Source organism: Lagenorhynchus albirostris, chromosome 9 (genome assembly GCF_949774975.1).
Source record: "Lagenorhynchus albirostris chromosome 9, mLagAlb1.1, whole genome shotgun sequence".
Classification (NCBI taxonomy): domain Eukaryota; kingdom Metazoa; phylum Chordata; class Mammalia; order Artiodactyla; family Delphinidae; genus Lagenorhynchus; species Lagenorhynchus albirostris.
The window spans coordinates 8,925,398-8,939,839 of record NC_083103.1 but is presented as its reverse complement, the minus strand read 5'-3'; the positions used below and the strand labels follow the sequence as shown (position 1 = coordinate 8,939,839).

The 14,442-nt window shown below is 51.5% G+C and overlaps 3 protein-coding genes across 13 annotated transcripts in view; all 3 read right to left on the bottom strand.

The window, feature by feature from the left end:
• Positions 1–6,322, bottom strand: part of STX5 (syntaxin 5) — a 28,531-nt gene extending 22,209 nt beyond the window's left edge. For 2 of the 3 annotated variants that reach the window (XM_060158890.1, XM_060158891.1), the window contains exons 1-5: positions 6,182–6,322; positions 5,251–5,494; positions 4,176–4,246; positions 3,955–4,010; positions 3,766–3,836 (exon numbers count right to left, since the gene is read on the bottom strand). In XM_060158890.1, the coding sequence (XP_060014873.1) occupies positions 3,766–3,836; positions 3,955–4,010; positions 4,176–4,246; positions 5,251–5,475 (423 nt within the window). In that variant the 5' untranslated portion in view covers positions 5,476–5,494; positions 6,182–6,322. The remainder of the gene's footprint in view (positions 1–3,765; positions 3,837–3,954; positions 4,011–4,175; positions 4,247–5,250; positions 5,495–6,181) is intronic. The other variant, XM_060158892.1, reaches the window with a different exon arrangement.
• Positions 6,053–7,157, bottom strand: TEX54 (testis expressed 54). The gene is given in 5 exon segments (XM_060159973.1): positions 6,053–6,132; positions 6,182–6,282; positions 6,621–6,725; positions 6,727–6,850; positions 6,958–7,157. Coding segments are annotated over 5 exon segments (522 nt in total). The 5' UTR covers positions 7,070–7,157.
• Positions 7,158–7,190: 33 nt separating this feature from the next.
• WDR74 (WD repeat domain 74) lies at positions 7,191–13,991 on the bottom strand. Of its 9 annotated transcripts, none has more exons than XM_060158879.1 (11): positions 13,764–13,991; positions 12,274–12,380; positions 12,067–12,188; positions 10,214–10,289; positions 9,926–10,072; positions 9,645–9,746; positions 8,445–8,545; positions 8,307–8,362; positions 7,818–7,963; positions 7,677–7,733; positions 7,191–7,411 (listed from the first exon to the last, which is right to left on the bottom strand). In XM_060158879.1, the coding sequence occupies exons 1-11, from the start codon at positions 13,885–13,887 to the stop codon at positions 7,232–7,234; spliced, it is 1,218 nt and encodes a 405-aa protein (XP_060014862.1). In that variant the 5' UTR covers positions 13,888–13,991; the 3' UTR covers positions 7,191–7,231. The 9 variants fall into 9 exon arrangements, with proteins under 9 accessions (XP_060014862.1, XP_060014863.1, XP_060014870.1 ...); XM_060158880.1 differs by lacking the exon at positions 13,764–13,991 and adding an exon at positions 12,459–12,550; XM_060158887.1 differs by lacking the exon at positions 13,764–13,991 and adding an exon at positions 12,493–12,543.
• Positions 13,992–14,442: the final 451 nt, after the last annotated feature.

Genomic DNA, 14,442 nt, shown 5'->3' with positions numbered 1-14,442 from the left:
AGTATCAACCATGGGGTCCTCAGCCAGCACCTCTCCCACATGGACATCTCTGGCAGGGACGGCAGGGTGGACATTACTAGCAGGGGTGATGGTATCTCGGACAGACCAGAAGGGCCTGCTGGGATAGTCCAAGCTCTGTAGTTTGCTCAGGCTCAGTGCCTGCGGGGTAGAGCCAGAAAGAAGTGAAATATGGCTCCGTCCATTCATGAAGACCTGAGGTGTTTACTCCCTCCACCCTGCTGTCCTACCCCCACTGTGAGGCCACGCTCATGGCCATAGAACCCTTCAAAAGGCCAAAATCTCAGACCCAGAGCATGCTGAGCAACAAAGCATCTGTGCTGTACTCAGGAGACAGGAAGAGTCAAAGGCACCATGGCTTCCCAGAAGCATCAACGAAATGGTTTTTATATACAGAATTCCTTTTAAAAATTACTATCGCAAAAGAGTGAAAGATGTGACTTGTCTAACGTTATACACGATGAATTAGTAGCACAGCCAGGCTTTCTACACCAGGCCAATGGATTATCTGCTTCCCAATCCTGCCTGCCAAGGGCCTCGCGAGACAAGGGAGATGAAGGAGGCGGCTGGGAGTGGCAGAGAAAGCTTGCCGCCCCAGGACAGCGAAGTCCAGGGAAAGACCAGAGGAAGAAGAGGAGGGGGAGAGGGAAGAGGTCAAAAGTAGTGAGCTCAAGATACAGGCTAAGAAAAAAACTAGATTAGGGGCTTCCCTGGCGGTACACTGGTTAAGAATCCACCTGCCAATGCAGGGGATGAGGTTTGAGCCCTGGTCTGGAAGAACCCACATGCCGCGGAGCAACTAAGCCCGTGTGCCTCAACTACTGAGCCTGCACTCTAGAGCCTGCGAGCCACAATTACTGAGCCCACGAGCCACAACTACTGAAGCCTGCGCTCCTAGAGCCCGTGCTCTACAACAAGAGAAGCCACTGCAATGAGAAGCCATGCGCTGCAACGAAGAGTAGCCCCCGCTCGCCGCAACTAGAGAAAGCCCGTGGGCAGCAACAAAGACCCAACGCAGCCAAAATGTAAATAAATAAATAAAAGTTAAAAAAAAAAACCCAAAAAACTAGATTAGGCAACTTCTAGAGTCCCTCCAACAGTACCCCCAGTTAGTATTCCTCCAATTAGTATCCTAGCCCCAAAGATTCTCTCGAGACCCCTGGACGATTTCTGCTGCTGACTGCTCTGTCCCTTCAGAGTTAATGGAGCCTGCTCACAGCCATGTGTCCAAAACTGCATTCCAGGTTTTTCCCCCATAAAATCTCCTCCCCCCGGAACTTAGAAAATGGCACTACTCCCCACTTAGTTGCCCAAGCTAGAAGCTTCTAAGTCACATACTGACATTTCCTTAACCCAACCTATATGCCACAGCACAACCGTAACCTGCACTGAGCGTTTACTACATACTCAGCACTTTGTGAACAGAACAGCAGTCTCGGGTTTGATTACTGTGCGCCATGCAACCTGCTAAGCAGCTTATGACTTTCTCTTAACTTAACATAGAAAACAACTCTTAATTTCCCCCCCAGTTATTCCCCCTTCCTTCTTTGCCACTTTGGTAAATGGTACCACCGCTCACCAGGTGCTCAGACGAAAACCTTAAGAAATCATCCTCAATTCCTCTCTCTTCCCTTAATCCACACGGAACCCACAAAGAACCCAGCTGATTCCAACATATACTCTGAATGTGTCCACTCATCTCCTTCTCTAACAAAGCTACCCTAGTCCAAACTGTCCTCTCTCTAAAAATTGCCCAGAGCCTCCTAAGTGATCTTCCTTTTAGAATTTGCCCCCTACAATCCACTTTCCACACAACCGCCAGAGTGACCTTCTAAACCAAAAATAGTGCATGTCATTCCCCTGCTTCAAAATCTTCCAAGAGCTTCCCACTAAATCTAGTACACGATCCAAATTCCTCACCTAGCTTACACGGGCTGTGCGGCCCCGCCCCACTCGCTCCTCTGGCCTCACCCCCACAGGCCTCCTCCTCACTGGCTGTGCTGCAGCCGCACTGGCCTGTTTCACAGCCTTTCACATCAAGGCTGCCCAGGCCTCGGGGCCTTTCCCTTTGCTATTCCCATCTTCTGGAATGTGCCCCCGTCAGATCTCTGGATGACCAACTTTCTCCTTACCATTCAGGTCTCTATGTCCCTTCCTCAGCCAAACCATCCTCGATCACCCCATGTAAAGTAGGCCCCTACCCTGAGGAACTCACTCACCTCATTTCTTTAATAGGATGTGCCGCTACCTGAAACTGTCTTTTCTGTTTGCTTGTATAGTGTCTAGTTCACCCATTCAGCAAGGAAGTTGCCAAGGGCAGGGACCGCATTTGTCTTGTTCACTGCTGAATCCCCAGAACCAGGCAGCCAAAGTCACTCAATAATGTGAGTGATTGAAAAAATAAACTAATAAATCCTTGTAACAACCCTGTGAGGTGGGTACTGTTATTATCCCCTTTTTATTTATAAGGGAACTGAAGCTCAGAGTAGTTAGGTAGCTTACGCAAGGTCACACCATAATTGGTGAGCCTGGGATTTGAAGTCTGTCTAAATCCAGTCAGTGGTTCTTAAATGCCTATGCGATAATGCCCCAGTAATTAACGGAACCCTCTCTTTTCTACTCAGCACAGCATCTCCTGAATGTGTCTGCCCTTTGGCCTCTGCCATAATCATCTTCATACTGGAGAACTGCACAAGCCTCCTCCCTAGCCTCTCTGACCGTTCATGCTCCAGGGTGTTCCTTTTTCCCCCATGGTCATTCAATTTCTCATTTTATTCTTATTACATTGTTCCGGGAAAGAAACAAATAACACTGTTAGAACTGCTATACTAGGGTCTTGCAGACAGAATTGGAATCCAGGTTCTAATCGTCTTTGCAGCCCACACACTTCAGAGTGATTCCACACTCCTTAGCAAGCCCCCATGAGGATCTTCACAGACAGCTACCAGTCTACCTTTTCAGTCTCATTTGCTGCCAATCACTCAATTCAATCAACAAATACTGAGTACCTAATACACGCCAGACACTGCTACAGGCATTTGGGATACATCCATGAACAAACAGAAAGAAAAATCTCTGCTCTTATGGCATTAGCACTTTTTTTTTCTTTTTTGGGGGAAGATGACTTAAGTGGGAGAAAACAAACAATAAACATAAGTTAATTATAGAGACCATTAGAATGTAACAAGTGCTATAAAAAAGAAAATAGAGCAAGATAAGCGAGATCAGAGTTGGTTGCTGGGGTAGTAAACAGCATGGTGACAGTAGGCCTCCCTGAGCAGGTGATATCTGAGCAAAAACTTGAACTTTCCCTTTTATGAGACATGCTTCTGCACACACTGTTTCCTTTGTCTGGCACGTTCTTCCACTGCTTCTCCACAAGCCTTGAAACCAGCTCAGATGTCACATCCTCAATAAAATCTTTCCCAGTGTCCCCAGACTATCTCATTCATCTTTTCATAAGATCTTTTCTGTACCATTTGCCTCCTATTCATTGTAAGTGTGAGTTTATGAGCTGGATACCTCTTCTAGACAATAAGCCCTTGAAGTCAGGTATCTTGCCTCGTAATGTTTGTGTGGCAAGTGCCCAGCATGGTGCTTTGTACACAGTAGATGATCACTGACACACTGGATGAGCGGGATGTTTGGGGCTGGCTCTAGAAAATTTCTCTGGGACCCTAGAGCAAGGGAAAATGATGGAAGTGATCCAATTGAAATGCTGGGCTCTCCCGATCGCTAGTCGCTCACCTGTTTGATAATATAAGTTAGCTCCTCAATTTCCACTGCTTTATCATCAAAGAGAGACTTGCGCTTTGCCACTGCAGAGACAAACAAGAAGTCACGACAGGTGAGGCTGAAGACCAGGCTCAGGGAGTATGGTTCCTCCGCCCTCTCGGGTGCACTGCCCCAGTTCTGAAAGGCCCCGAGAACACTCACAGATTGTCAGCTTCTCCAGCTTGGCAAATGTGTTGCTGAGGTCTTTCCCAATGCGCCTGCAAACGAGCATTAATGGGAACACTGCGGGAAGGGAAGGAGAGGGCCTTTCCCACATTAGCACCAGCACAACCAATCCCAGTCCTCATGGCCAAGGTCACCACAGGCAAGGCTACCTCTCCTCAGACAGTGGTCATCCCACCACATAACTTCTGTCAACTCACTTGGCCATGAGGGTGAATTCACTGCGCTGCCGGACAGCACGCAGAGTTGGCTTGTTTGTCTGGATTCCATTCTGAAAAGCAACGTCAAGAGGTAAAACTTTAGTTTTCCCTCCCCATTTCCAGCTTTCACTGTTCCTCAGGTGTCTACTAAACTCACCCTCTAACACTAGTGGCATCCTCCACCAGACGGTCCATACAGGTAGACCTGGGTTCAAATCTAGGTGCCACCTCTTACTACATAGGGGGCTTGGGGCAAGTTGCTTAAACCATTCTGAATTTCTACTTCCTCTTCTGTAAAATGAAGACAATCCACACATCTCTTGTTCTTGCTAAGATTAAAAAAACTAAGGGTTGTAAATTATTTTAGCCAAATACCAGGTCCATTCTAAGCACTAAATAAATGGTAACTAGTATTACCATTCTATTCCTCCAATCCGGGAATCAGAAAGAATAAATGTAAAACTCTTGGAGATTGTACAGAAGAGAAGCTAACAAGAGCTGACCAGTAAAAATATTTTAAATTACATTTATTCAGGTTCCACTTGGATTCAGAAAGTCTGGACCAAGACAAATCTAATTTTTAAAAAAGCACTCCGAAGTGGTTTTGATTAAAACTACTTACTTAGAAACCTTCCTTCATTTTACAGATACAAAACCTGAGATCCAACTAGATTAACTTCTGTGTTGTCACAGAGCAAACGTGGTAAAATTATACTGGAACTAGAATTCAAAGTGCTTGTCTCTGAGCTAAAAGCTCTTTCGAGAACCTGTTCCTTATCCAAACCAAATATACTTGCAGCCACCTCTTGCGCTGAGATATTCCTTCCAGAATAGCAACCCTACGCTCAGGAAATTCCTGATTTAAAAAAAAAAAAAAAAAAGCCTAGATCCTTACAACTCTAGATTAGCTAGCCCACCTCTTCTCTGTTGCTTGGTAGATCCTACCACCCTCTCCAAGCTGGACCAGTTCTCCATCGGGCTCCCCCAAGAATTACTTCAACCATCGGTGCTGGAGCACCGCCTCTCCCAGGTCTGAGTATGAGTCACTCTTGCCTTTCCCACTCCAGGTCCTTACCTGACGGCTCTGCAGGGACTTGCAGGCAGACAGGAACTCCTGGGTCCGATCCCGGCAGGACATGGTGTCGGGAAGGGGAGGGACCAGGGCCACTGGGGGGGGCAGAGGGGCGATGTCGCTGCTGCTAGTGCCAGCAGTTGCAGGGGACAGGACCTGTGTCTTTGAGAGACCCAGGTAGACACCCTGATCCGTGTTCTTAGACCCGTAGCGTTTCCGCGGGATCATTGAGACGCATAACCTTGGACTGTGGTGGAGGGGAGAGTGTCATTCCCCAGGCAGCCTCCTTCCCCACAAATCCCCCCCAACCAGCAGATCCTCGGGGCCCCTTTGCACTTGGCACGGACTTTCGCGCCCGAAGCCACCCGCAGATCCTGGGGCCGACCCGCAGCGGGCAGGACCCCGCTTCTTCTCTGGCCCAAGCCGTCCGGCTCCTCAGACTCTTCTTCCAACTTGGTTCTGGCGGCCAGAGCGCGGGCCGGGGCCCTGAAGGAGAGGCAGGGCCAGAGCCAGGTTCTGTGGCTCCGAAGCTCCAGTCCGGCCCGTGCAACTGCCCTAGGCCCTAAGTGGGCCCTCTCGTATCCACGGGTTCCTCCGACTCGTCAGGGAGAAACGGTGACGGACCTCCTGAGAGGGACACACTTCGGTGGGCGGAGGGGGGAAATCTCTAGGTGTTTATTTGAAGCAGGAAGTACCACCCTCGCCTCGCCTAAGTCCCACCGTCTGGAGGACTGCAACCACTGATTAGCTAAGGCCGACGTCTTTCTCAACAGGGGCTTTCCTGATTGGACGGCGACGTATTCGCTCACTTCGAGCCGTGCCGGCAGGACTTGCCCGCTTGCCTCTGGTTCCCTTCCCCCCAGCCCGCGCCGTCCCCGGAAAGAGCTGCCCAGAGCAGACACTGCGGTCAGACCCCTCTTGGAGCGTGTCCTACCTCCTCTCTGCCGCCTGGCGCCGCCGCCGCCACTGCCACAATCTCCCGGGTCGTCACCGCCTTCACCCCGGGAACCGAAGCCGCCGAAACCCGACCAAAGACTAGAAGCCGCCACGTCACCCACACGTAACCCCACCCCCGGTGACGAGCGGGCGGTGCCACGCCTTTTCAAGCCCGGCGACCCGAGAGACGCGCCCCTCCACCCAAACGCTAATGCAACTCCGCTCTCCCATTGGCTAGGCCGCAACCGTGGCCCCGCCCCCAAGGAACGGGAGCCTGGGGCCCAAGGGAATGGGCCAGCCTCGGGGGAGGAGCCTTAAAGAGCCCGCAGCCCTGGTGGTGCCCGCGCCCTGTGTGCGCAAAGCGAGCCTTGGAGGCACAAGCTCTCAGGCAGGTATAAGTTAGAAACTTTATTCTCTGGAGGGAGGCTGGGGCGGACTGAGAACAGGGCTGGGGTCGCCCCTTCTCCGGCTCCTCCTGGATCCCCTCCCGGTTGCACTCCTGGAACGTACACGCCTGCTTTGGATTTTGGACTGATTGCCTCGTTTGACCGCGACGAGCCCCGATGGCTGAACAGGGAGAGCCGCCGCCACAGCACAGTGATCAGAAGCCTTTCGTGCGACCTGAGATTCCGGTTTTCCGCCGAGTCTGTATCGACCCCTTCTTTGCCTGCGAGGATGCGAGGCCGCTGAGCTCTATCCTCCCCAGTCCAACCTCCGGGTGGTCCATCCCGCACTCCCGGCTCCCTGAGCACCCTTGTGTGTCTCCGGTCCCACCTTCCTGAACTTCCTGTGACCCGGCCTCCTTGGCCTGCTCACCCGAAGTCTGAAAGTCCTTGCCTTGGCAGCAGCCCATGGCCCCACGCGCGGGCCCCGCACTCGGTTCCATCCACGCCAGCCCGCCGACTCCCGGCCCTGCTTTTGTGACAGGAGATACCCCCCATCACCCCAGCTCAGGGAGCAGCCACCACTCTTTCCTTTCTGCCAACACAAAAGGCTCAGCGTCGTGGTACGTATTAAGCTGTTTATTTACAACATGAGCACAAGCTCTTCAGGAGCTGGTGGACCCAGGCCTCTTCTTCTTTCTCTGTCTGGTTTGGAGGGCGCCTTGGGACTGCTCCATACCGGGGAGTTTCCGCTTGGCAGCTGCCTCCAAGGAAGCCCAGAGTTCATCTGTCTCTGTGTCTTCTGAGGGCACCTTGTTGGGCTCTTGAGGCTCGTGGGGTTCATCCTGGTGAGTGGGAGAAGAGCTTAGGAGTCAGACCCCCAGGGAAGGGGAATAATTCCTCCAGGCACCACCCCTTTTATTTCCTGCTCCTGGAAACCATGTCCATCCATGTGCCTATCTCACCCTTGGCAGTAACTCTTTTAGGACTACACTTGGCAGATGGATGGACAGTCCCAGGTCTGAGTTCCAGCTGCTTCCCTTTCCTCTTCACAGGGAAGTCCTCACACCTGTGCCCTCAGCGCCCACATTCCCAGACCCAACTGCTTACCTCCCAGTTATCCCTGCCTGACAGCAGGAGGCAGTTCAGTTGAGATTTGAGGTAAACCTGCAAAAGATGAGGGACCTTAACGGGCCAAGCCTGCAGAAATAGAAACATGAATCCGGGGAACAGGAGGCAGCAGGTTCTCACCTTATGGTCCAGGCCCCGTGGATTCCGGATCCTGTGTACCCTCAAGACTCTGTCCAAGCCACAGGAGGCTAGAAGGGGCTTTGAAGGGTGGCACTGCAACCCTCGGACGCTGCCCGCCAGCCCCTTCAGACAGACCAGTAGGCGCCCTAGAGAAGGCGGTAGGAATCAGTGCTAGCTGGCCAGCCAACAACCATTTATTGAGTGTTTACTGTTCATATCACTTTATGTTTCAACATTTAATCCTCGTTTAACATAATGCTGAGATGGCAATTACCATTAATATCTGCATTTTTCACGTGAAGGAACTGAGGCACGGAATTGACAAAGTAATTTGTCTAAGGTCACACAGCTTATGGCAGAACCAGGATTTGAACCCGGGCAATCTGGCACCTGAAAGAGGGCTCAACAGCTCCACTGCACCCCGTCAGAGGGAATCCTGCCCTTCCTCCCCACCCCTTCCCCTCCCGCAAGGCTCCCTAGTCCACTCACCCTGCCGAAGGTCAATTTCTGCCAGCTGCCCATGAGTGTTCCCCACAATCACCGAACTGAGGAGATCAGAGGCACATGGGGTCAGCAGTGGCCCCCTGGAGTCCTTCCCAAGCCCCACTTTGCCCTCTAAACACTCACTTGCCCCCAGGAGTGAGGGTCATGGCTGTCAGTGGGTACTCTCCGTAGGTGGCCTCGAGGACCGGCCTGCGCTGGGGGGAGGCTGGATCATAGACGCGGACCTGGAGGAAGGCTGAAGCATCACCAACAGTACCCGCACTCCACAGATGCCCTCCGGCTCCTCCACATCTTCATCCCCTCCTCATACACTGCTTTGTTTACAACCCACTCTTTCAGAGAAACTCTCATTTGAAATGCACTCCTCTTCTCTGTGTGTTGCGGGGTAGAGGAGAGACAGCTGCTAAGGAGCATGAACATACAGGGCTGAGGAGAGAGGTCCTCCAGCCTGGAGGCGGCAGCATTCCCATGGTCTGCATGCATGAGCATTCCATCCCCCCGTACTCCCCTCTTGGGATGGAAAAGCAAGTCAGTCCAACTGTCAAGAGTTGCTGAATTTCAAGCAGAGAAAGACGTTAAGTCTCAACAGGGAAGAGAGGGGAAGCCCTCATATGTGTTCTGAGCAGAGGTGTCTCACCAATAGCAGACTTCAATATGTAGGAGCAAAGGAAACAGGGCAAATACAGCCACCCAGGCCTGCCTGGGTCTTAGAACTTCACATAAGACCAGCTGGGAATTCCCTGGCAGTCAGTGGTTAGGACTCTGTGCTTCCACTGTAGGGGACACGGGTTTGATCCCTGGTCGGGAAATTAAGATCCCGCATGCAGCGCAGGGCAGTCAAAAAAGGAAAGAGAGAGAGAGAGACCCACTGAAAAGATCCCCATGTGGACCTTTCCCGTAAAGCTGAGGAGCTGAGGCCAGTTAGTAGAGGGTCAGGCTTGGGTCCGAAAGCAAATCAGAGGCTGCATCAGGACCAGAACTCAGTTCTCTTGATACCCAGCTCACGTCTTCTCATGACACCTGAACCATGTGATTCTACTATGAAGGGGACACTCCCTTCTTTTCTCTTCCAGGTGGGAGGAAAAGGAAGAATCACAGTTCAGGGAACTCCTTCCTAGAATGTAGTAAGAGAAGATCACCGGCTCAGCCGTTGGGCTGGAACAGATGGGGGAAGTCGTCCCTCTTCTGGGAGCTCAGGGATGGAAGAAACATGGCAAGCAGGGCGGCTGTGCCGAATGGTGGGGACCGAGCCTGCACAGCAAGGCTGTTTCTCCAGGAGGCTGCTTAAGCCCAGAAAGAGATAGGGGTGGGGTGGTGCCTCACCTGGTGGTACCCTGTACAGGTGACGAGCTTCTGTGACTCAGGGAGGAACTGTATGTCCTGGTCCCAGATGGGAACCCGCAGGTCGAGCCAATCATTCCGTACCTGGTAGGGTGGGTAGATGGGGGACAGGGCTGTGGAGGGCTCAGTGTGCCCCTTCCTCCTGCCTTCTACCATTGTCCCCTAAAGCCCAGCTGGTCTCTGACATAGTGGCCTCAGACTCCCTGGACCTCGGAACCAGCCCCTCCCTGGCCCCCATCTCCTCCCCACCCCCCATTACTCACGTTCTTGGCCCTGAACACAGGCTCCTCAGAGCCCTGCAGGTCCCACACCTTCAGAGCATTCTCCTTCCCACCTGTGGCAACCATGTGGGGGCGCGCTGGGTCTTGGCGCATCCTACACACCCCAGGGCCCACCCTTAGTTCCAAAAGCTGAAAAGAATGGAAGATGAGAGGGGAGATGAGAGTCGGTTCCAGATCCTTACTCCTCCTCCCTCCCGCAAAGCCTTCATCTGGCTCCTACCCTGGGTCCCACCTCCCCCAACCATCAGCATCAGGCCAGGGGAGCCTCACAGGGTCAGAGGATGCCTCCTTGTCATTGTCATGCCAGACTCGAAGAATCCCAGAATCCACACATGTGATGAGGGTGCTGCCGGCAAAGGGAGGATAGAGTCAGGGTTAAAAAAAAGAGCAGGGTTGTTCTCTGGCCCCAGTCGACCCACGCCCAAATTCATATGAACTAGACTCCCTCCTACCAGCCCTGTTCCTTTTTTAAAAAATATTTATTTATTTGGTTGCCCCGGGTCTTAGTTGCAGCAGGCGGGCTCCTTAGTTGCAGTTCGCAGGCTCCTTAGTTGAGGCATGTGAACTGCCAGTTGAGGCATGCATGAGCTCCCCGACCAGGGATTGAACCCTGGCCTCCTGCACACAGGCCTGAACGTCCTGTGAGCATCAAGTCCTATCCACTGTGCCACCAGGGAGGTCCCATACCAGTCCTGCTCCTAAGGAAGCCTCTAGGTTACTCGGGTCTGGGCAGGGCTTGATGGCTCTTACTTAATTTCCTCAACAAGGTAAGGGTTTACCAGTCTCATAAGTGAGGAAGCTGAAGCTCTGAGAAATTAAAAGATTTGCCACTCAGCTATAAATGTCAGCACCAGAGCTGGAAATCAAGTCTGATACTCCAAAACAGACAGCCTTTGCTATTCCACAGCTACGTCTGGGACACCTGGCCCTGCTAGTCTTTCTGAACCTTGAGTCAGTCACCAGAGGTCAGGATCAGTAGCTCTGAAAGGATTGAAATGGGACTGTTCTGGATTTAGTGTTCGGCCAAAACCAAACACCAGCTTCTTCTCTCAAGTTCCCTGTTCGGGGTTCCAATCTCTCCCTCAAAGTATGCGTCCCATGAAGCCCAAGCAAGTCTCTCCCCAGTATCGGTACAGTTCAAGCTTATACTCTTTCTCATATCTGCCCACCCTTCCCAACTCGGTTCAGGCTCTAGGCTTGCCTGGGCTGTGGCAAGTCTCCCAACTGCTTTCTCTCCAATCCATCCTCCACATTCCTGCAAGCTCATAGCTCTGACCGCAGCATTTCCTGCTCAAAAACCAGTAACTCCCCACCACCTACAGAAGTGCAGATCTCTCGGCCTGGCACTTAAAGCCCTTTACCTTTAGTCCCAACCTACCTTGCCTATCTCATATTAAAATGCTTCCTCACAAATAATAGGAAAAAAAATAAAAAGGAAAAACGTTGCCTCGGCTTCAACCTTCAAATGCTATTTATCGTCCTTGTGATGTACCCTGTAGCCTAACACCAATCCTTGGCCTCTGCTCAGGCAGGAGCTTCTTTCTAGAATGCCCTTATTCCTTTCTCCACATTTCAAAATTCTACCCATGCTTCAAGGGCCAGTTCCAACTTCTCACCCCCACAAAGCCTTCTCCACCTCACCTGTCAGAATTAACATCACCAAACCTACACAGTCTGCTCACAGCCTCTCTCTTCATCTTCGGAAGAAAGCTAGGCCTGCAACCTAGCACTTTCCTATCTTTTACTTTGGGAGCTTCACGACCTTGTTGGTGGTTGTTAGCCCCCACTGAAAAACACTCGAAACTATTAAATGACGGGCTCAGGGTCATCCAAAAGATTATGGAGCCAAAAGAAAAACCCTGGAGGCTGCAAACTGTATGAAGGCAGGTACTGTGTCTGGTTGACCTGAAGCCCTTGCATTTCGCCCAATGCCTATATACAACCCAGTAGGTGTTCAGTTAATGTCTGTTATAGGAATGAATGAACTTCGGCAGGACAAAGGCCCCTGTCACGCAGACCCGGCCCGTGTCACCTCAAGGTTGATCGCCATTATTCGGCCGTCCCACGGGAACCTCAAAGCTCTCCCTACGACCTGAGCGTTTCAGCAAGGGGCTCGGTCTTACCCGTCGACTTGGGCGAGGCCTCGGAATATGCCCTCCCCTCCGGAGCAGTGCCTCTGACCCTGGAACCTGCCCTCCTCGGTGCTGAAGTGCTTCACTGTCCCATCCGCACAGCCCACCAGGATCTGCGAGCAGAGGAGGGCAGAATGGCGAGAAGAGGGAGGCGGCCGTGCCCCAGGCCCCTCGCTCCGCCTGCCAGCGGCTGCGCACCTGAGTCTCGCCGCCCGCGCCCCAACACAGGGCGCTCACCGCCTCCTCGCGCCGCGGCTGTCCCGACGGCGTGAAGTTGGCCGCTTGTTTGCGCTGAAGATTCACGCCTGTGGAACACGGACGTTAGTCGCGCCAATGTCCCCAAACGGCGACCCCCGCCCCTGGTTCCCGCCCCCGCCCCCCACCTTTCAGGATGCCGGTGTCGGTGCCGACCCACACATGATTCCAGCGTGCTGCCGCAGCAGCCATAGCTGAGTCCCGGAACATACGCCTCGCACTTCCGGCGCAGCAGCTGCGTCACCAGCGCGCGCGGAGTCCGACCCAGTGGAATGCGGTTTCCGGGAGTTAAACCGCAACAGTTAAAAAAACAAAAAATCCCTTTGCGCGCCAGTTGCTTTCGCTTTTACATCTCCAGAAACCTGGAGATGTTTCTTGTGGAGATCTGAACAGTAACTTGACCATTTTACACTTCGAGTGAAGCGTATCCTAACTGAACCGCGATGCCGGGTCTAGGCATCCGTAGTCCGTTTCCGTACCCCAAAGCATCATGTAATATTTCCTGTACCAGACAAGGTAAGAGACCATTTCAGAAATGATTGAAACGCTAGTGAAGCGGAGGGCTTCAACTTCGAGTATGAAAAGACAAAAAGGGGACTTCTGTGGTGGCGCAGTAATCAAACAACCGCCTGTCAATGCAGGGACACAGGTTTGAACCCTACGCCGGGAAAATTCCTACCGGCTATGGAGCAACTAAGCTCGTGTGCCGCAACTATTGAGTCTGCGCTCTAGAGTCCGCGTGCCACCACTACTGAAGTCCGCCGCCTGAAGCCCGTGCTCAGCAACAAAAGAAACCTGCGCAATGCGAAGGCCCCGCACCACAACGAAGAGTAGTTGCCGCTCGCAGCAACGGATAAAAAAACCTGCGTGCAGCAATGAAAACCCAAAGCAGCGTAAAAGAAAAATAATTAAAGAAGGAAAACACAACACGAATAGTGTTTCGGAAAACGAAGAGACACTCTTACGTATATGTATATCCTTTTGGAAAAGTAAGGTAGGGCATTGCTCTCCCTCACGTTGAGGTTTGGTGATCGTAAAAATCAACTCACAGTGAAAAAACTGCAGAATTAACAACACTTCTTCTCGGAATAAAATACAACTTACAAAATAACAACGACTCCCTTTCTGGAGTGACGTACGGAGAAGTGTTGTTTCCTGAAATCAAAGCCTTTCAGAAATTTTGCTGTTTTAAACTACGTCGGTAAGAATAAAGCACCCCACTGTGGCCCGGCAGATTTGACTCCTGAAGAGAGAAGCAATCTTTATTTTCGACTCCGGTAGAGAACTGGCGGTAGGAGTGCAGAGAGTAACACTTCATCCTTGCTCTTGGCTTTGCATTACCGAGAAAAGAACACTCTCAATCTAGTTCAATCCAGACCAAAAGTCGGTGCTCGGATTCCTCCATTTTGTACGGAATTTACTGGAGTACTTACTATTCTTTCTGATGGCTTTTTTAAAAACTTCCTTTATTTTTGATTGCGTTGCATCTCCACTCCTGCACGCGGACGGCGAGCGAGAATTATTCTTTGTTGTGAAGGTGGTGTGCGGCCTTCTCATCGCCGTAGTTGCTCTTGCTATGGAGTACGAACTACAGGCGACGCGATTCAACAGTTGCGGCGTTAAAACGAAATCTTTGTGGGGAGATCTGCGCGGATTAAGACTCAAACCCGCGTCAGCGGCGGTAGATTTATACTACTGCAATAGCGGAAGCACCGAAAACAGTTTAAAGAATAATCGCAGTTGTTTCATTATGGTGAGACTACACGGGTTTTCTGAGATACACTTCATGGCACGCGAAACAGAATCTCTCGTGAACACTTATGAGTTCTCAGAAGAAAAAAAAAAAAACAAGCAGCTCAGAATTCTTGTAACTATGCGCATTTTGTTGGTTTTCTCGTATTTTTCGGAGAACTTAAGAGTTTTTGCCGAAGGGACTTCAAACAGTATCACCGATTTCATGTTTTGCACAGCAGCTAACGGACATACGGAAAATAGCGCATGACCCAAGCTTAAAAAAGGCGTATGTTTATTGAATACAGAACTATACGAATCACAAACTTCCACTTGCAAATAGATTCCATAACAACTAGATAAAACAAGTAAATGAGAAAA